The sequence below is a fragment of the Lepidochelys kempii genome, chromosome 15 (assembly GCF_965140265.1).
Source record: "Lepidochelys kempii isolate rLepKem1 chromosome 15, rLepKem1.hap2, whole genome shotgun sequence".
NCBI classification, from domain to species: Eukaryota; Metazoa; Chordata; order Testudines; family Cheloniidae; genus Lepidochelys; species Lepidochelys kempii.
In genome coordinates, this window is record NC_133270.1 from 27,039,978 (window position 1) to 27,060,832 (window position 20,855).

The window sequence follows — 20,855 nt, forward strand, 5'->3', positions numbered from 1 at the left end:
AGGTTTCAGAGTAACAGCCGTGTTAGTCTGTATTCGCAAAAAGAAAAGGAGTACTTGTGGCACCTTAGAGACTAACCAATTTATTTGAGCATGAGCTTTCGTGAGCTACAGCTCACTTCATCGGATGCATTACAATAATGCCTCAGGGCCTTGTTGTAGGCAGTGTACAAACACACCTGCCTGCTCTGAAGAGTTTACATTCTAAATGGACAAGACAAGCAAAAGGTGAGAAAGAGGTATAACATACAAGTGGAAGATCGGAAACTGCAGTACAGACAGCCTAAGCAACTTGTTTACCATGTAGGAAATTTACAGAACTGGGAATTGAACCCAACCTATCTTGAGTTCCAATCCAGTACTTTAACCACAAGACGATCCTTCATCTCTCATTCTTGAATATGAAATGGACCCCTGCCTCCCTCGGTTATCTTACAGGGCACGTCACAAAGCTATACACTTCCTCAGGGATGGGTTGAATGTGGATGAGTGGGTTGAAGATGGAAGGGTTTTATTTCTATAGTTGAACCTCAGAGTTACAAACACCGTAGTTACCAACTGACCAGTCAGCCACGCACCTCATTTGGAATCGGAAGTACACAATCAGGCAGCAGCAGAGAGACACACACACACAAGAAAGCAAATACAGTAAAGTACTGTGTTAAATGTAAACTACTAAAAAAAAAATGGGAAAGCAGCATTTTTCTTCTGCATAGTAAAGTTTCAAAGCTGTATTAACTCAATGTTCAGTTGTAAACTTTTGAAAGAAAAACCATAACATTTTGTTCAAAGTTAAGAACATTTCAGAAGAACCTCCATTCCCGAGGTGCTCATACTCTGAGGCTCTCTTGTATGTGTCCAGCACTTTTGGAGAGGCCCATTTGTATATATCTAAAATGAATATAACTGTCCAAAAATGGACCTCACATACAGATTGAACAAGAAGATTGACATAATACAACTCTATGGTAACCCACACAAGAGTGTTCTTGAAACAGAAAAGCAATTGTCTACTACAGGGGTCTCAAACTCAAATGACCACGAGGGCCACATGAGGACTAGTGCATTGGCACGAGGGCCGCATCACTGACACCCCCTCCTCGCTACCCCTGCCCCGCCCCCACTCCACCCCTTCCATGAGGCCCCGCCATTGCCCCGCCTCTTCCCACCACTTCCCTGCTCCCATTCCAACCCCTTCCCCGAAGTCTCTACCCCAACTCTGCCCCCTCCCTGCCCCAGGAGGTGCAGGAGGGGTGCGGCAGAGGGTTGGGGTGCAAGAGGGTTTTTGGGGTGCAGCAGGGGGCTCAGGGCAGGGAGTTGAGGTTCGGGGTGCGGGCTCCAGGGTGGCAGCGGCACGCACCAGGGCGCTGCCCTGGCCCCTGCTCCGCTCCGCTCCAGGAAGCAGCCGGAACCATGTCCCTGCAGCCCGGGGGAGGGGGGTGAGGGCACAGGGCTCTGTGTGCTGCCTTGCTGCTCCTCCAGGTACCTCCCCTCCAGTGGATAGGGCACTTGATTGGGAGTCAAGAGACCTGTATCTGCCACTCACCTGCATGCCTTGGGCAGATCATTTTTATTTTTATGCGCCTGAGTTTCCTCATCTGTAAAATGAAGAAAATGTTACTGACCTTCATTTCTAAAGCACTTTGAGATACAGATGACCAGCTAATTAGTACTAATAATACCCTGTAGGTCCTTTCATAGCGAAGAGAAGAGAACTGCTCAGAAATGACTGATTGTCTCTGCAAGAGTCCACAGCTGACAAACAACATCTGATTGTTAACCTAAAGAGGATTTTTTTATTTAGGCATTAACTTCTGAACATGAAGTTTGTAAAGGAGGCTAAAATTGACCTACCAATATAATCTGCACCATTATCATTATTTTTTAACAAAGAATACCTTAATGTAGAGAGAGAGAAATCAGCTTTCAATGTAAATGTCAAAAACTTAATTAGACTTGACATACAAGCTTCCTTAATATATAAGCTAATCATTTTTTTCTGGTGAAACATTCCATAGGACAGAACCTCCTGTTGCCAGTCAAAACGCCCATCTGTGCACTGCTTCAGAACCTAATGGAATGCAGTCAGTGTGAGTTAGCCTTGCGACTAATAGTCTGTCTGTTTGGATCCTGTCTTCAGCACTGTGTATCAAACAACATGGATATGTGCCTGGGTGAGAAGGTATGGACAAAACCTATGCTGAATTTCACTGAAAGTAAATCTACCAAATATGGCTGAGGAATAGGTATTGTGATACACAACCTCTCTCTAGAAGTTCATCTCATCACCATCTGATGAGCTGTTTAGTTGCCTGTATGAAACAAGCTGGTGGTCTCCCCTTCTAATGGACGACAGTTTCACATTGCAAAACCACTATCCTAACTGGGACTCTTGAGAGACTTTTTAGGGAGACCAGGGGTTGAATGGGTGTTGATAACAAACATACCCTTCCACTGTCTTCCCTCTTCTGATGTGGCTTCTCTTTTCCATCAGGGTTGAGGGATATTACCATAGGATGGTGAGGGGAACATTGCAGGTTTCACTATCCAAATTACATCCTTCTTCTGGATAAACAGAGGACTTCTGTGTCCAGTGCTCTCAGTCTGAAATGTTTCTCAAGCATTTAATTCACTCTGAAAATATAACTTACAACTTACTTGCAAATATCTCTTAAGTGACAAAAGTCATAATTTGTAAAAGAGTGATTTTTTTTAACCCTTAACAGTTACTTTCCTGTCCTTTTTTTTTTTTTCTTTTTTCTTTTCAATAGTTACATGATGGCAAAATGCTAGCTGATGCCAAAAGCTTTCTTATTGCTATGAAACAAAAGTCCACTTCAGTGATTGTCGCTGCTGTCCTGGCCTTATTACACAAGGTAAGCATGCTTTAAGGTAAGCATATCGGGCAAACTGGTTGAAACTATAGTAAAGAACAAAATTGTCAGACACATAGATGAACATAATTTGTTAGGGAATAGTCAACATGGTCTTTGTAAAGGGAAATCATGCTTCACCAATCTACTAGAATTCTTTGTGGGGGGTCAACAAGTATGTGGACAAGGGGGATCCAGTGGATATAGTGTACTTAGATTGTCAGAAAGCCTTTGACAGGGTCCCTCACCAAAGGCTCTTAAGCAAAGTAAGCAGTCATGAGATAAGAGAGAAGGTTCTGTCATGGATTGGTAACTGGTTAAAAGATAGGAAACAAAAGGAAGGAATAAATGGTTAGTTTTCAGACTGGAGAGAGGTAAATTGTGGTATCCCTCACAGGTCTGTACTGGGCCCAGTCCTATTTAACATATTCATAAATGATCTGGAAAAAGGGGTAAACAGTGAAGTGGCAAAATTTGCAGATGATACAAAACTATTCAAGATAGTTAAGTCCCAGGCAGACTGTGAAGAGCTACAAAAGGATCTCTCAAAACTGCATGACTGGGCAACAAAATGGCAGATGAAATTCAATGTTGATAAATGCAAAATAATGCACATTGGAAAATATAATCCCAGCTATACATATAAAATGATGGGGTCTGAATTAGCTGTTACCACTCAAAAGAGATCTTGGAGTCATTGTGGATAGTTCTCTGAAAACATGCACGCAATGTGCAGCGGCAGTCAAAAAACCAAACAGAATGTTGGGAATCCTTAAGAAAGGAATAGATAAGACAGAAATATCATATTGCCTCTATATAAATCCATGGTACGCCCACGTCTTGAATACTGCATGCAGATGTGGTCACCCCATCTCAAAAAAGATATATTGGAATTGGAAAAGGTTCAGAAAAGGGCAACAAAAATTATTAGGGGTATGGAACGGCTGCCATATGAGGAGAGATTAATAAGATGGGGACTTTTCAGCTTGGAAAAGAGATGACTAAGGGGGGATATGATAGAGGTCTATAAAATCATGACTAGTGTGGAGAAAGTAAATAGGGAAGTGTTATTTACTTCTTCTCATAACACAAGAACTAGGGGCCACCAAATGAAATTAATAGGCAACAGGTTTAAAACAAACAAAAGGAAGTATTTTTGCACAACTTGTGGAACTCCTTGCCAGAGGATGTTGTGAAGGCCAAGACTATAACAGGGTTAAAAAAAAGAACTAAATAAATTCATGGAGGATAGGTCCATCAATGGCTGTTAGCCAGGATGGGCAGGGATGGTGTCCCTAGCCTCTGTTTGCCAGAAGCTGGGAATGGGCGACAGAGGGTGGATCACTTGATGATTACCTATTCTGTTCATTCCCTCTGGGGCACCTGGCATTGGCTACTGTCAGAAGGCAGGATACTGGGCTGGATGGACCTTTGGTCTGACACAGTATGGCCATTCTTATGTATACAGAAAGAACCATTGCATGGGGCCTTCCCGTCTCTGATTTGAGGTCTGAGAAACCCCCTCTAGCCCATTTTCCTCACTCCATGTCCCTCTCTTCTGAAGAATACTAGAGCGCTCACTCCAGAGCCTCATTACTGCATTCTTTTATTACTTCTCCAATCCCACATCTAGGCTGTACAGGCCCCAACTGAGCATAGTATCAGCTTTAAATAATAAGGTTGGTCTTGTGGTTAAGGCACTTGACTTGGAATCAGGAGACGTGGAGACTTGATTTCAGTTCCCAGTTCTGCCACAGGCATCTAATGTTACCTTGAGCAAGTCACTTAATATTTCCGCCTCAGTTCCTCATCTGTAAAGAGGGAGAATTAGTATTCCCATTCTTTGGCTGTCTTTTCTATTTAGATTGTAAGAGGGAGACCTGTCTCTTACTATGTGTATGTACAGTGATTAGTACAATGGGATCTGATTTCATTTGGAGCCCTCAGGTGCTATTGAAATAAAGTAATAATGACATGTATGATCTATATGCATTCTCTCTCCCTGTTTACTGTACTTTTCTCTTATTTCTCACAACCTTCTTAAATTTAATCAAGGTTTTAAAAGGCTACCTGTGAATCCAGTAATGTACAGTTATACAACTTAACTAAAAGGCCAATAGACCTTTGTATAACTGGACACTAGATATGTATAACAACTGGACATTTATTTAACTGGCAGCTTCTAAAGTATGCTTATTGTGGATTTAATGTCTATAGGTTTTCAACTGTCGTTTGATAGATCATAACCTGGCATTGGGTTACTGCACAATTTTGCCCAAGGAAGATATGTTTGAAAATCTCTGGAATGTCATAAACAACACAAGACACAATTACAACAAAATTCTGGTAAGCCTGAAAAGGCGGTATACTTATCTTGGCATATACATACTATTAAAGTGCTGCTTGGAGACGTTAACTACATAGTGTAGCAGTGCATTAGAGTTGGCCTCACTAAGGTTTGAAAGTGTTCTGGAGAAATTTGAAGTAAGCTTGTACCTGCAGTAATTTAAAGGGAAAAAGTCTTTCGGGCAGTAATTTAAAGAATGGAATGGGCCTTGAGGTAAGGAAGAAGGGAAGGATTAAAAGATAACATGGCAATGGGAAAAGAGAAGGAAAGAGTGACAGAGAATATGTGTATTTTAAAAAAAAACAGAGTTATGTTTTAGGAGTTTCTAGTGACATCTCATTCTATCTGAACTCTGTTCTTAATGTAAAGAAGAGGAGGTAGGGATTATTATTCTCATTTTCCAGATTGGGAAACTGAAATACAGAATTTATGTCTTGCACAAGGTCATGCAGTGACCTAGATTTCAAGATTTCCAGTTTTCTAGGCACTAGACCATGCTTTTTAATTCACACTTTTTTTTTTTTTTAGGCAGTAGCTCTGGTTGGAGCGCAGCTTGCTAGTCACTATGGTGAAGCAGGAGAGACACAAAAATTTGAGGAATTAATTACTGATGCAGAGTGGGGTATCCAGTTTGGTAAACTTGGTGTGAGTATACTTTTAAATGTTTTAATCAGTTACATTCTTAATTTAAAATGCCAATATACTGCTTTTCATGGACACACGTATCATTCAGGATGTGCACTGAACTTAAATTTGTGGCAAATTTACCACTTTGAAGGACCCATGCAAGAATCTTGCTTAAATACTTTACTGAATGGGGCCCATGGTAATGAGGTTCTAGCACTTCTAGGCAAACTTCTAAGTTCTAGGCAAACTTTTTGGCCTGAGGGCCACACTGGGTTTCCAAAATTGTATGGAGGGCCGGTTAGGGAAGGCTGTGTCTCCCCAAACAGCCAGGCGTGGCCCAGCCCCCGCCTCCTATCTGACCCACACTGCCCGCTTCTCTCCCCCTGACGGCTCCCCCAGGACTCCTGCCCCATCCAACCCCCCCTGTCCCCTGACCACCCCCGGATCCCTCCACCCCTGACTGCCCCCTGCTGCCCCATCCAACCCCCCCCTCCTTCCTGACTGCCCCCCCGGAACCCCTGCCCCATCCAACCTCCCTGTTCCCCGTCCTCTGACCACCCCGACCCCATCCACACCCCCGATCTCTGACCACCACCCCAACTGCCCTACCCTCTATCCAACCCCCCTGCTCCCTGCCCCCTTACCGCGCTGCCTGGAGTACCAGAGGCTGGCAGCGCTACAGCCATGCCGCCCAGAATGCCAGGTCAGGCCATGACTCTGCAGCTGCGCTGCCAGGCCACCCAGAGCGTTGTGTCAGTGGCGCAGCGCGCTGAGGCTGCGGAGGAGGGGGAACAGCAGGGGAGAGGCTGGGGGCTAGCCTCTCGGGCCAGGAGCTCAGGGGCCAAGCAGGAGCGTTCCGCAGGTCTGATGTGGCCCGCAGGCCATAGTTTGCCCACCTCTGTTCTAGCACCACTTCTTCTGGAGCTCAAACAAACAAAAGTTAACTGTTAGAATAGAAGAGTACAAATGAGTAATACCAAGCATATTGAAAATAATTCCTTGATTGTGGAAGAATATTTAAAGCACCATTACTAGACTACCCCTTTTTTGTATCTGCAGATTTCTTTCCAGACTGTATTTAGGCAGCCATCAGTAAGAAAGAAAGAACTCATAAGAACCCTGGTACAGAATCCGAATGTAGACACAGACCTTATATTGAAATACTGCAGGTAATATCTGAAGCAAGTCAAAATTGTGTTATTGCTGCCATAATAAGTAATGTGTTTATATGATTGTTTCAATTTAAATATCGGCTGTTTATGAATAAACAAACTCGAAAAACAACTGTCCACCTTTGTAAAATGCAGTATGAGTAATTCTGGCTGTTGTGAATTTATTCATAATGAAATCCACACCCTAATCATGCCAATTTAAAATGAAAACATTTTCTCCCTTTTCAGAACTTTCATGTTGGACAGTGATGCAGCACTGCAGCTTTGCATTGAAACACTCCTTCTCCAGAGTGCTAATGCAAATCAAGTTGAAGGAGACTCTGCAGGGGATACTGTGAAGCAGCCTCATTCCACACTACTGGCCAAATCAGTAAAAATAATTCCTTTACTGAAAAGCACAAAAGACCTGGTCATTAGCCTCAGTGGAATACTGCACAAGGTAAAACAGTTAAAAGCACGCATGTCACTTCAAACACTACTTTCATAGCTATCCTCTCACTCTGATGAATGTGGCTATTTTAAGAACTGCATTTAGATCTTTGTTACTGCTGTTAATGTTTTGTTAGTTTAATTAAGAAAATACTGCAAGAGACAATGTGTTAGAATTTCCTCTTTTTTTTTCCTCTTTCTCTCTCCCCCTTCTCCCTATTGATTGAAAATAAAACAAAACAAAAAAAACCTAGAAATTCTTCAAAAGTTTCAATTAAAAATATACATTTACTTGAGTGTATCCTGGGAGCTTACTCTCTTTTCTTCTTTCTGTTTGTTCATTACTGACATAATTTGGCCTCTCTGGAATGCCATGACCACTTTGTAAGGTTTTGAGATTATGGTATGAGTAGTGATCTAATTTTCTAGAATGGAAGTAATAAATGCCAGAAGTAAATAAGAAGGTGCTTTGAAGCGCTCAGGTTCTTCATCATTATGTGTATCTAGTTGAAAATAAAATTTGAAAAACCATGAAGACTGAATTTTATCAGTTCTTTTCTTGTTTTGTTTCTTGGAACAGCTTGATCCATATGACTATGAAACTATAGAAAATGTCCTGAGAGTGATACAAAGAGCTGATGAAAATAGCACAAGTATCCAGCTTAACCAGGTACAATTAAAAATAAGCCACTGGTACTTCGTTTACAACTTCTAGCTCAATCTTTGTTTATTTATATAGTTTTAAACTAATTGAAACATAGATTCTTGCATTACTCCATTTGCCTATCTCCACTAGCATCAGTTGGAGTTGTATGTTTGTAGAGAGGGCAAAATACATTCAACTAAATAGTGAAGTGTAGTGTTTCTCAGCAAAGGCTCACAAGAGGGGAAAAAACACTATAGCTATACAATAATCCTGGCAAAAAATATTCCCAAAACTTGTGGGCAGATGTTGAGGCCGTTTTTTTACTTCAGAAAAATACAGTAGTTATGTAACTTTTCTTCCTGTTTTTTTCTTCTAGGCTTTGAGCTTATTGAAACACCTGGAATCCTATAAAAGAACTTCCCCTCCTGTGGATCTGGAACACCAATATATTTTAGAGCATGTGATTTCCCTATCTCCAGCTGCTCAAACCAGGCTTCCTTTTCATTTGATATTCTTTAGAACCACGCAGTGTTTCTGGAGTATTATATGTACGATCAGTATTCTAGCTATCTGTGTTTATATACAGTCCCCCTCATTGTACTATCTTAAAACCTCACAGATGTACAATCTTTAATGTATTTATCCTTCCAACACTCCTAGGAAGAACTGTTGCCCCCCTTTTACAGAGTGGGAAGCTGTGGCACAGAGAAACTAAGGGTCATTTTGACTGCAGTGGAGCTATGACAATTTATACCAACTGAGGACTTGCCCACAAGTGACCTATCCAAGGTTACACAGGGCGTGTATAAAGGAGGAGGGAATTTACACCCTAATCAGAGAATCATCCTTCCTCTCATCAATAGATTCCTACATCTAGCAAAAAATTGAAATTACTTCATGTCTTAGGGGGAAATTATATTGGGATAGTGTGACTTTTTCTAGATCATTGTCTGATTTTCTTACAGCTGCAGAGCTTACTGAGGAGTCTTTCCCAACTCTTCTCTTGATTTCCAAACTAATGAAGGTAAAGCTGTGCCTCTGTCTAGGGGAATTTTTATTTCAGAATCATTCACTCTTTTCCTGAGGGAAAAAAGCATTGTTTTTTCTTTTGAGTGTTGTTGGCCTCATTGTATACATATCAGACTTAATCAATTTTTAACCTGCACCTGATACTCTTCTAGGTTTCACTGGATACCCTATATATGTCGGCAGCCAGGCATGTCTTTGAAAAAAAATTGAAGCCAAAAGTATTTGAACTGACAAAAGCTGGATGTTCATCAGTGATTAACAAGGAAACTACTAAAACAGTGCAAACCATTCAATCCTACCTGCTATCCATAGTTAATCCAGAATGGGCTGTAGCTATTGCTCACAAGATTGCACAAGAACTTCCAACAGGTATGGTGTGCATGTGTTTGGGGTTTTTTTGTTTTAGGTTTGATGGGGTTTTTTTTGGTTTGGGAGGTGAGGGGGGAATGAGATGGGCAACTTTCTAGTTTTGCTTCTAACATCATCTTTGTAGCATTTTTGGAGGTTAACCTACATCTAGCCTCCCCAGATAATTTACCATTTTTGTTCCTAAACCCAGTCTGGGAAAAATGGAAAGATGCCAGTTGCTGAATATAGGTGGAGGTGATGTTTTACATGTTATTTATTTGTTAATAAACATTTATGTTGTCATGCCATAACTTTGAATGGCACTTCAAAGGTTTTTTTGTTTTGTTCGTTTTTTAACCATGTTTCAAACCTGTCAGAATGTGACTGGCCACACTGAAAGAAGTAAATCCAGCTCCCCTCCATCAGAGCAGGTGCCCCCATTTGGTCAATTGAGAAGGCAGGCAACACCTGGTGGTTGTAAAGGATCAGGGAGAGATCCAATGAGGGGAAGTCCCTGAAGGAAGTCAGGAGAGGGAGTCCTAGTGAGTCAGTGCTGACTGGTTCAGACAGAAAGGGCAGATGATTGCTACCAGGAGACTGAAAGGTACTGGAAGGATGTAGAAAGTGTTTCCTGGGGGAAAGGCTGAAGGCAGGAGAGCAGCAAGAGGGATTTGTTGGCTGGCATCCCCATGCGTGAGAGCCAGGGGAGCAGTGGAGGAGCCTACCTGCTGACCTCTCCAGGGTTGGAGAGCTGGACCCAGAGGACCCATGAGACGGCCAGAGGAGCGAGGGATGCTCTCCTGGTAAAGATGATCTCCCAGCAGAGAGCCTGTGAGGGTTCCTACAGGGAGGAGCAGAGTTGTACGTCATCTGGAAGGGCTAGGATGGCTGTCCTGAAAGTGGGAAGGAAGTGAATGGACAAGGCCACCGAGGTGTGGCAGAAGACACCAGGGTTCCGCAAAGATGCTTCCCAGAAGGGATGTTGTGATGGTTCCCACTGGGAAGAGCGGAAGTATACTCCAGCTGGAAGGGCTGGGGTGGCCGTCTTGGTATAAGGACGGGAGAAAACTTACGGAGTTCAGGTCTGTGGTGGAGAGCTAGGGTGTGGTGAGAGACACCAGGGTTGTCTGTTTCATGTACTGTTCAGACTATGCTGGGGAATGATTAGGGAAAGCAGAGACTGCTAGAAATGAGTAGAGTCCTGGGATCTGGCACTGAGACTCCAGCTAGGAAGGGCTGGGAGTAGTCTGCTAAGGAGGAGAGCCCCTGAACAAGCAGGGGAATGACAGCTCTCCAGGCAGAAAAGCCTAGGGGTAGGAAGAGGAACATTTGTTTGTGGGGCTGTAATTTGTGACTTTGAGTTTTTGTTGGAGTTTATTTTCAGTAAAAGAAACCCAGGCTCCCAGGAGGGGTATTTTGACCACAGAAAAAGTAGAGTCTGTGTAAGGGGCCCTGAAGGAGGGAAATAGAGGCAGGATGTCGTAGAGTGATCTCTGACCCTAAGAGACCTCAACATAAATGAGACCAGACAAAGTAAAGGGGTAGAGGAAAAAAGGGACAAGGGTTACACAAATCAGTGAGAGTCTTCTTTGTGTTCTGATATTTTGAAGTCAAGACTGAGGTGGAGTGGCAGATGCAGAAGTGGAAGTCAGTGGTGGGAAGCAAAGTGAAAAGTTACATTTTGGGAAGAGTTAGAGACTTATCTTGCTATTAAATTTCTGTCAGGTTAGGGTTGTTCACAGGATTTAAACAAGTATAAGGCTAAAAAGCTAAAATTTGGTACTGGTTACTTACCAGAGTAATTTCAAGTCATAGTTTTTAGAGTCTTGAAAGTAAATATTCCAGCAGCCCTAAAGTGTTAAAACAATGAACTTGCTTCTCATTTATGTTTTAGCTATACATGTAAGATAATTTTCCATCTTTTCTTGCTAAGGAAAACTGATTGAAAACTAGATCAAGAAAACCTTAACTGTTAGCTTGTAAACATTTTCTTAATATTCTAAACTAAATGCTTTTGAACCCCAAGAGAAGGGAGCAAAACATTTTAAACAGGTGGCTCTATGTACCATAGAAGGGATTTATGAAAACATATTTATCATTCTTTACTGTTTTCTTTTTAAGGGCCTGACCAGATTCAGGCATTGAAATTCTGTCTCTATTTAGCTGAGAAATGGCTAACGAATACTACAACCAAGGTAATGACACCAGATCCACAGGACATACCTGAATATATAGAAATGATAATTTTTATGTTTTTTGTTTTGTTGTAATTTGGATTATAAAGTGTGCATCATATCAAACCACCAAAGACTTTTTTCATTCAAATTAAAAAAAACTCCACAGTATAAACAATAAATCCCTTTTTATATGAAGTGCACTAATGGAAAGTGACTGGAAAAAAATTGCATCTACAACAGAATTACTCTCTCTGTCCAGTTGTCATTTATCTGTTATTTTCTAACAAATATGGGTTGTGGGTTGGTTTTTTGTCTCTTTGGGGGAGCCAGGGGGGGATTCTCATACTTTGCTATGAGAGAATGAGCTGGATTCTATTAATAAACAGATTAATTTCGTTCCAATTACAGAACCTTTACTGCTGATAGATTCTTTCTAGCATGCACATCCCTAACTCGACTCTCAGATTCCAGGCTGAATTTCTGGGCTGGCAGTTGGGGACAGAGGAGGGAGGGGGAAACTTGCTGTGGAGTCACTGAGACAATGAACATAAAACATCACGATGACATTTTTCGAAAATTCACATCTCTGATTAGAACCACGCTTAAATTGAAGGTTTATTATGCTTGCTAGGCTTATAGCTGAACCCAAGTTTTCTTCAGCTTTATCCAAACTCTTTCCCATAATGTTTCTTATCTACTATTACATATAGACATATCACTTTTGCTGGCTTTTCCACAGTGCTCATTATTGTCCAAGGACATTGGCAATGAATAATATCATTAAAATACTGTTACTGTTACATTCCTAGCAGCTGCTCCAGAGAGCTGTCTCTCTGCTTGGCACATAAAGGTCTAGAAACTTGGATGGAAATACTACAAAAGCAACAGGCTTTATACACTAGTTACATGTTCAACTGTTACATCAGACTGAATGTTATGGTGAATAGTCAACATTTTTTTTCCCAAGCCTCTAAATGGAAGGAAGTTTATTTAGATTTGTTACAAATGTCCCTATTTTTTTATAAAGGATGAATCGCATGAAAAAGCTGAAGTACTGCTGAAGAAGTTACGTATGCAGTACAAGAGATCAGCCACAGAAACTGTGCTAATAACCCACAAATTAAGCACTGCAGAGCATCTAAAACTTACTGGAAAGCCAGCAAATCTTATTGCTTTACTCTATGAGCACAGCAGCATAAACCAAAGGATTCAAAATCCAACCAGCCGAGATTATCCAGGTTAGTAAACTTTCTCTAGTAAATTTCTGAGGGGCTACATGGGTATAATTTACAAATGAATCTTGATGAGGATTTTTAAAATACATTTGCATTTTCTATATATGTAGATATTCATGCAGCAGCTAAGGAAATAGCTGAAATTAACAACTTGGATATGAACAAAATCTGGGATAAATTGCTTGAAAAATGGCTGTGTCCAAATATACCAACAGATGAAGTAAGTAGGAAATTCATGAGGGAATGAGCTTTATATTTTATAGAAAACTATTATTCTCAGCTCCTCACAAACCAGGGTTGTGAGCATTGAGAAGATAGAGCTGTGCAGATGTATCTAAAACAGACTTCAGACCAACTTCATTTCAATGTCTTTTTAGGTCTTTCCTGATGAGAACAATTTGAAATAGCTTTCCTTGTACTCTGTATAGAGATCAGGACCCTCATTTTCTGGTCTGGCTGTTAGTTGTCTTTAGTGCAGATCTCAGGAAACGTAGAGAATAGTAAAGATGGCTTTACACATCCTTGATCTTGGAGCCAGCTTGGGGGTAATTCAGCTCCCAGTGCAAGTTAGAGCAGTGTTGGGGTTCATTGTCCAATACTCTGTACTGTATGTCCATCCTAAGCAAATGGATGGACAGGGAAAAGGAATGACAGACCCTTAGCTTCAACATTCCGTGTCTCCAAAACAGCAGTCAGCAAAGTGAGGAGTAATTAGCACTTGATGAAGGGATAGCATATATTATGGAGCAACAAGGGGTAGAGCAGAAGAGGAATTGTGACAGTCAAAAATTTATTTCCAGTGCTCCTTCTGGGGTGGCACAGTTATGCACAGTCCCTTACGCAGGATTTGAATAAAGGCTCAATCTAGCCCTTGAATGATTTTTCCCCTTCAAAACCTGCAAGTTCAAATAATTCCATAACTACTTTTATCCACTTCTGCTTTATAGAAAACTCAAAGTTTTGGGGATGTACAGGAAGATGAAGAACTCAGGAGGTATGTTTGTCTTCTGATATATAGTCAATTTTTGTTAACTTAAGTTTTAATGAGTTTTGGCTTCCCAGCAGATAAAACACAATACTCAGGCAAAACTCCCATTGGCTGTAATGGGATGCTGGCGTAGGGAAGGAATGTAGTATTGGGCCCACAGTACTGTTGTGGTTTTAAACATGATCCTGCTGCCCTGCTAAACATCCAGGTGGATGCTGTAGATTAATTGATGATAATGTGTGGAAATAGGCTGTATGTTAGATTGGGCTGAACAGATGGTGAAGGGTTCATGTTTAGCTATTCCACCTGGAAGCAGGCAGGGCACACCCTGACTGTTTTGTAGAAGCAATGCACACATTGCTCTATCCAAGGACAAGGACTAGATATGAACCATGAGAACTTGATTGTTGGGACAGCAACTGTGGGAAGCTTTCTTAGCCTGGGCTCAAGGCCTGAGAACCAGGATTGTAGTAGATAAAGGATGGTAAATAAGTATATTAATCAACGTCATACATTCCTTTGTGTATCTTTTTGCGGTAGCAGTGTGTAATGCTTAGGGGGGAGAAATATAATAAAAGGAGAAGGTGGAAGGCAGGGGGGCAGAACAGCCCATCTCAGCTGACCAGCCTGCTTGCTTGCATAAAGCTGTGTTCTGTCTCATCATTGAACCGCCACAAGATGGCACTTTCATATAGCTACTTCATTACAAGTTACAAAAGCTAAATTGTTGCCTCTTACAAATTAGTTTTGAGCAGGTTTTAAAGATTACCACATAGTGCAAAATCAGAGTGGGCAGTCATTGTTCTCTAAACACCAGGGAAATGGAAAAGAACTATGTTGCACATCTTGTATTATCCCATCTGTATTTTCTCTGAACATAAGGCTTGAATCTTCAGATACTTATTCCCTCAGGTAGTCCCATTCATAATGAAACTACATGTGAGATTAAGCACTATGCATGGAAGTAAGGGTTTCCATGACTGGGTCCGCAGTTTTGTCGTCATGTACATTGTAGGGCAGTGTTAATCCATATCTCATATTGGTAGTAAAATATATTTGTCTGGAATAAAATGAATATGCTGTATTATAATGCAAAGGCTATGCAATGCTGTACTTTTACGAAAAAGAAATGATTTTTTTTCAGAGTTATATATCTACTTCAACCACGCCCAATGGATTACAGCTCAAGAATGCTTTTTGCAATTACAACATCTGCCACATCTGTAAGTTTAGAGACGACTTTAAAAAAAACACTTAGTGATTTCCCATCTTTATTATACTTCAATAAATCTGTTTAAAGGAATTGGTGTTAATTATGAGGCTTTGTAACTTGCTTTAGCATATGCACATAAATTATTCAGTTTTATACTTAATAATTTCTCTTTTTTGGTGTGAAATCCTGATTTCATTGAAGTCAATGGGAGTTTTGCCACTAACTTAATTCGTGGCCAGGATTTCACCCTTGAACTCCAGGACTTTGAATTATTGCTGATTGAACTTGCCTTTGGGTGGTATTAGGACTAACTTTAAGAGCACTTAATATAGGTAGCTTTATAGTGCACTAAGCTATTGGCTCATGTTTGCTTAGTGGAGGAGGGAAACTCCAACCCAACAGTTAAAACAACTGTGGTTCCTTCTCCACTTTACAAGAGCCAGCAGTCCATGCAAATTTAAAAAAAACAACCAATACAACAGGCCATAACTATTTCATCTTTACTGTTACATTCTAAAAGCCTGGAAAATCAGATGGGCCCAGCAGTGTGCCTTGAAGTTCAACAAATAGTTTAACTGGACAACAAATTCTTATAGGTTGAAAGGAAACCTGTCCAGGTTAATCTGCACAACATTTGTGCTAAACAGAGCCCATGAATGTTAGACTGAATATGTAAATTATTTAAAAAATCCTGTTTTGTTACTATTCAGCAAATAGGTGTACTTTACCAAGAACCATATTTTCTCTTTCAGCCTATTGGTGTGAACCAGTTGACATTTGCCCAGAGAAGCAGAGCTCTTAAGTGTCTGATCTACTTAGCAGATGCAGATACGGTTGAATCACTGTTTAAGAAACCCATTGAGAAAGTAAAGTAAGCTGACTTTTCTTCCGTATTAGAAAATATTCCAATTAAATCCAAATATGCTTCCATAAACCTCTTAGGACAGAAGTGTTTTTGTTTTTTATTTGAGGGGAAGTACTTTTGTTGATTTTTTTATTAATTATTATTATTTTGCCTTCCTTTTTCTCCTCCATTTTTTAACTTATTTCAAAAGTACACACTTTGTCTTGCATGTATTATATATACAATACTGCATAATAATAGTGCCCATTTTTTACTCTGAAAGTGACTGAGAAATTTCTATGTCTATGCTCGGCCATGAAGCCGATTTTAACTACTTTCTTTGTATAGATTATGGTTATTTCCATGATATTTGAAGTATTTCCTCTCGCCATCTATGGGCCTTATGTTCAGAGTCCCTTTAGGAGTCTTGTCTTGGGTACACACCTTCTCCTTAGTCAATAGACACTAAATTTGGGCATCTTGGGAGGATATTTGCCTCTGCAGAAAAATTATGAATAATTGTAATTCTTTTAAGGTATTATCTCCTATAGAGCCATGCTCTCCAACTCCTCTTGAGAATTTGGATTGTGGATTTCTTTTATAATTAATCTGGGGCAAGGGCCCATTTTATTCATAGAAAACTATGTCTAAAATGCATAATGCTGTGCACTACATGTGTCTGTGTAATTCTCTTCATCTCTGTGTGAGAGTCAGATTCTAATGTAAGAGTTACAGTAAGTTTTTAGTCACTAGTGATATTTTGAACTACCCATCCTTCTGTGACATGTTCCTCTGGTATTATCTGGACCGGTGACCTGCTAGGTCACTCCAATTCTTGACTCTGGGAGCCAGCCTTACCCTGCTCTGCTGTGAGAATCCCCACTCCTAGGCTGTTCATGCATAGCCTCTGGCATGTAAGCTGCTTCTTGGATTGTGCAACTGAATGACACTAGCCAATATCTCTGACACAACCCTAGGAACCTCCCTCTTGCAGTGCCCAGTTATGCCCACTGGACGCTGCAAACTTACGAGTTCATCAATTTAACAAAGAAATTGATATGCACCAGGCTTGTTATCCCAAAGGGAGCCTCTGACACGCTTCAAACCAAATGCACTGCTTCAGGTAGAATAAACAAACAAATTTATTAACTATTGTGGCAAATTGCTGGCACTACTATGATGGGTCCCGCGCTTTCTCTTCTTGTGGGGGAGGTTCAGGACGCCATTTCTCACCCCTGATCTGACCCCTGATCTGGGGTATTAACTGTCCCACTAGTATCCCAGAGAAGGGGGGTGGAGAGGGAGGGACCCGGGCCTGCCCTCTACTCCAGATCCCAGCCCAGGGGCCCTAGGGATAGTGGCAAACCACTTGAACTAGCGATTCCTTCCCCTTTCCTTCTCTGGCCCTTCAGCTTGTGGGGCTTCCTACCCTCTCTCTCTGCTTGGGCCAGGTTTCTCCCAACCCCTTGTGTCTGAGGAGTCCCTCTACTCTGCACAAGCCGGGTTTCCCTTTACCTAGGGTCTTGGTCTTCTGGCCCGCCACAGCACTTCTCCAAACTCTCCTCTGCTTCCCTCCTAATTGTTCTCCTTCAGACTGCTCTCTGCTCCAACACCAAATCACTCTGCTTCAACTCCTCCCAACTGTCTGATTGAAGCAGGGGGGTTTTATCAGGTGACTGGCTTCAGGTGCTCTAATTAATCTATAGCAACCTCTCTTCCCTCTACAGGGAATAAGGCTCTTATCATCATGGGGCTTACATATCTCCCCTCTATCACCCTCCTGATGCCCTCTGGCCATGCTGTATCACACTATAAAGACAGATTTTAAGTGATTATAAGTCAAAATATAACAAGTCAGATTTGGTCAAATGAAATAAAAGCAAAACGCATTCTAAGCTGATCTTAACACTTTCAGTGTCCTTACGCACTTAGATGCTTCTCACCACAGGCTGGCTGGTTGCTCTTCAGCCAGGCTCTCCCCTTTGATCAGCACTTCAGTTGCTTGGTATGGTGTCTGGAGACGTAGATGGAAGAGAGAGAGAGAGCATGACAAAGTCTCTCTCTTTTATCATGTCCTTCCCTCTTGGCTCCCCCCCCACCCCCCCGTTCAGAGTCAGGTGAGCATTACCTCATCACAGTTCCAAACTGACCAAAGGAAGCGGGGTGTCTCCCTCAAGAGTCTAACAGATTCCTTTGTTGCTGCCTAGGCCAGCGTCCTTTGTTCCTGTGAGGCTGGGCTGGGCTTGTCCCATACCTACCCTGACGAGGTGTGAACTGCCTCTCTGCTCTTGGAGAGTTTTTGCCTGGGCTTGCTTTAAAACCATGAGGATACATTTTCAGCCTCATAACTATATACATGAAATTATAACCTATAACATTACTGTAACAATTACTATAATATCACTATAACAACCATGCTCAGGTCATCATGAGGCTTCCGAAGACACCTAACATGACAGACTTTGCACTGGATACCACACAATCATTTTATAAAGATGAACCTGGGGGTGTAGGGTGTTCCCCCGAGGTACATAGCGTCACACCTTCTCATTGTACAGTATTTGGTTAATTCAGAGAAAAATGTTGTGTTCAATAAACTTGCTTTCATAAGACTATAGTTGATATTGGTACTGTCTCTTATTTTTTTAATCATTAGTGAATTAAATTAGTTTTATTCTAAACTTGAATCTAACTGGTAAGAACTACATGGATTATAAAACAGCTGTCACTATAAGTATCACAACTCTTCTGTTTTTGCAGATATTTTCTACAATGCTTCATTTATCTGGCAGAGTTTGAAACATTGAACATTCCATACACCTATGAATCCTTTCACAGGAGTCCTAAAGAAGGAATGATTAAGGGACTGTGGAAAAACCATAGCCACGAACCCACGGTATGATTAAGAAGAGACAGTAAATTTGATGGTGTATATGTGTGAATAATTATATTATACATTTTGTGTGTGTGCGCATGCCTACATGCTGCATGTTTTGTATATTTTTAGGTTTTAGTTGCTTGTTGATATTTTTTTAAAAGGCCTTGAAAAATATACATAATTTCACAGTATAAAAACCTATTCTATTTTAATGGTACAAATATCAAAGGATGACAGGTGCATACCTTTTGAGCAACTGTTAGTTATCTGACTATGCTAAATTGGCAGTGGAGCCTTAGCTATACCCTGTGACACACTTCATTTTGAATTGTTTGTTTTACATCCAGTGATTTGCTGCATTAAAATATCCAGTACTGCATTTATAACTTTAAAAAGTTGAGTTAATAAATATCTGAGGATAAGACAGAGAGGCAAGTTTCTATGGAGAAATTATTACTTGTGCAGAAAGGACACTATCCTACTGAGGAAAGTTTCAATGACAATACTTCTGTTTTTATACCCATAAGATGGAAATGGTCAGATCTTCAGCAGAGGGGCATAGTTCAAAATATGGAAATAAGAGAACAAACGGGGTAACGGAAGAAACACTAACACATCAAATAAAATGTGGGGATTTTTAAACATGCTAACATCCTGCTTGTGCGTCTAAACCAACTTTGGGGATATATCTGGCCTTTCAGGAGAAAAGTCTGTGTAAGACCACTAACCTCTCTAAAACAGTGGTTCCCAAACTTTAACAGCCCGCGAACCCCTTTCACTAAATTGTGAAATCTTGTGAACCCACTCCTAAAAATTAATGGTTTCAGAGTAGCAGCCGTGTTAGTCTGTATTCGCAAAAAGAAAAGGAGTACTTGTGGCACCAATTTATTTGAGCATAAGCTTTCATGAGCTACAGCTCACTTCATCAGATGCATAAAGTGGAAAATGCAGTGAGGATGTTTTATACACACAGACCATGAAAAAATGGGTGTTTATCACTTCAAAAGTATTTTCCACTTTATGCATCCGATGAAGTGAGCTGTAGCTCACGAAAGCTTATCTCAAATAAATGGGTTAGTCTCTAAGGTGCCACAAGTACTCCTTTTCTTTTTTCTAAAAATGAATATTTCCAGGGATTTAAGTTTAAATTTCCTCAGTGAGCTGGATGCGCTTGCTTTGCTTTGCATAGCTCTTGGAAGTCCAGAACCACTGGCGAAAGATAAAGTCTCAGGTCTGGTTCGGCATCAAGTCTGTTTCTGTATTTGGTTTTCAGATGTGCATACGAGGAAAACGCTTTCTCGCATAAGTATGTTGTTGAAAATGGTAACAAAACTGCAGCAGATTTTTCTGCCAGAAGGGGGTACTCGTTTCTTAAACGCAGCCAAAAGTTGATCAATGACAGATTTCTGAAACTCCTCTTTCAGTTCGTAATCACAGGAGATCTCACTCAATTTCTCTTTTTCCTCAGTGTTCAATATCTGTGTTGAGAAAGTGGTATCATCAAAAGGGGTGCGAATCCAGTCATTATTGCCTGACACAGCTGGAAAGTATTCCCTGAAAGTCCTTTTAGGTGTGCAGTTATATTGGTTTTAGTGCACTGAACCAACTGAAGTTTATGTTCTGCCAGGAATTCATGAAGATTACTAAAATGCTCAGTTTGATTGTTTTCCAAACAACTTTCCCAGAACTGCAACTTCTTTATCATGGATTCAACTCGCCTTTGCACATTGAAAACAGTTATATTGAGGTCTTGAAGAGATAAATTTGGTCATTAATTCTTGAGAAAATATCTACTAAATAAGCTAAGCTCTGGAGCCAGACATTATTTTCCATACAGCTGGCAAGCTGGAAAGGGTGGCTGTTGGAAAAAAAAACTAGGATTTCCGTTCTAAGCTCAAACAAGCGCACAAGGATTTTGCACCATGAGAGCCATCTAACTTCAGTATGGGTCAACAGACAATTGTGTATACTACCCATTTCTTCACAAAGTATGTGAAAAATTCTGGATTTGTTGGCCGCGATTTTATGAAATTCACCATTTTCACTGCATTG

At 40.9% G+C, this 20,855-nt stretch overlaps 1 protein-coding gene across 1 annotated transcript in view; it reads left to right on the forward strand.

Annotated features, from left to right (window-relative positions):
• Positions 1 to 20,855, forward strand: part of KNTC1 (kinetochore associated 1) — a 74,842-nt gene that overhangs the window by 41,642 nt on the left and 12,345 nt on the right. Inside the window, exons 38-54 of the mRNA XM_073313054.1 lie at positions 2,016 to 2,179; positions 2,769 to 2,873; positions 5,088 to 5,216; positions 5,746 to 5,862; positions 6,904 to 7,013; positions 7,245 to 7,455; positions 8,026 to 8,115; positions 8,468 to 8,639; positions 9,057 to 9,115; positions 9,273 to 9,489; positions 11,590 to 11,663; positions 12,673 to 12,883; positions 12,991 to 13,100; positions 13,828 to 13,874; positions 15,013 to 15,091; positions 15,834 to 15,952; positions 18,686 to 18,821. Of these exons, the coding sequence (XP_073169155.1) occupies positions 2,016 to 2,179; positions 2,769 to 2,873; positions 5,088 to 5,216; positions 5,746 to 5,862; positions 6,904 to 7,013; positions 7,245 to 7,455; positions 8,026 to 8,115; positions 8,468 to 8,639; positions 9,057 to 9,115; positions 9,273 to 9,489; positions 11,590 to 11,663; positions 12,673 to 12,883; positions 12,991 to 13,100; positions 13,828 to 13,874; positions 15,013 to 15,091; positions 15,834 to 15,952; positions 18,686 to 18,821 (2,150 nt within the window). The remainder of the gene's footprint in view (positions 1 to 2,015; positions 2,180 to 2,768; positions 2,874 to 5,087; positions 5,217 to 5,745; positions 5,863 to 6,903; positions 7,014 to 7,244; positions 7,456 to 8,025; positions 8,116 to 8,467; positions 8,640 to 9,056; positions 9,116 to 9,272; positions 9,490 to 11,589; positions 11,664 to 12,672; positions 12,884 to 12,990; positions 13,101 to 13,827; positions 13,875 to 15,012; positions 15,092 to 15,833; positions 15,953 to 18,685; positions 18,822 to 20,855) is intronic.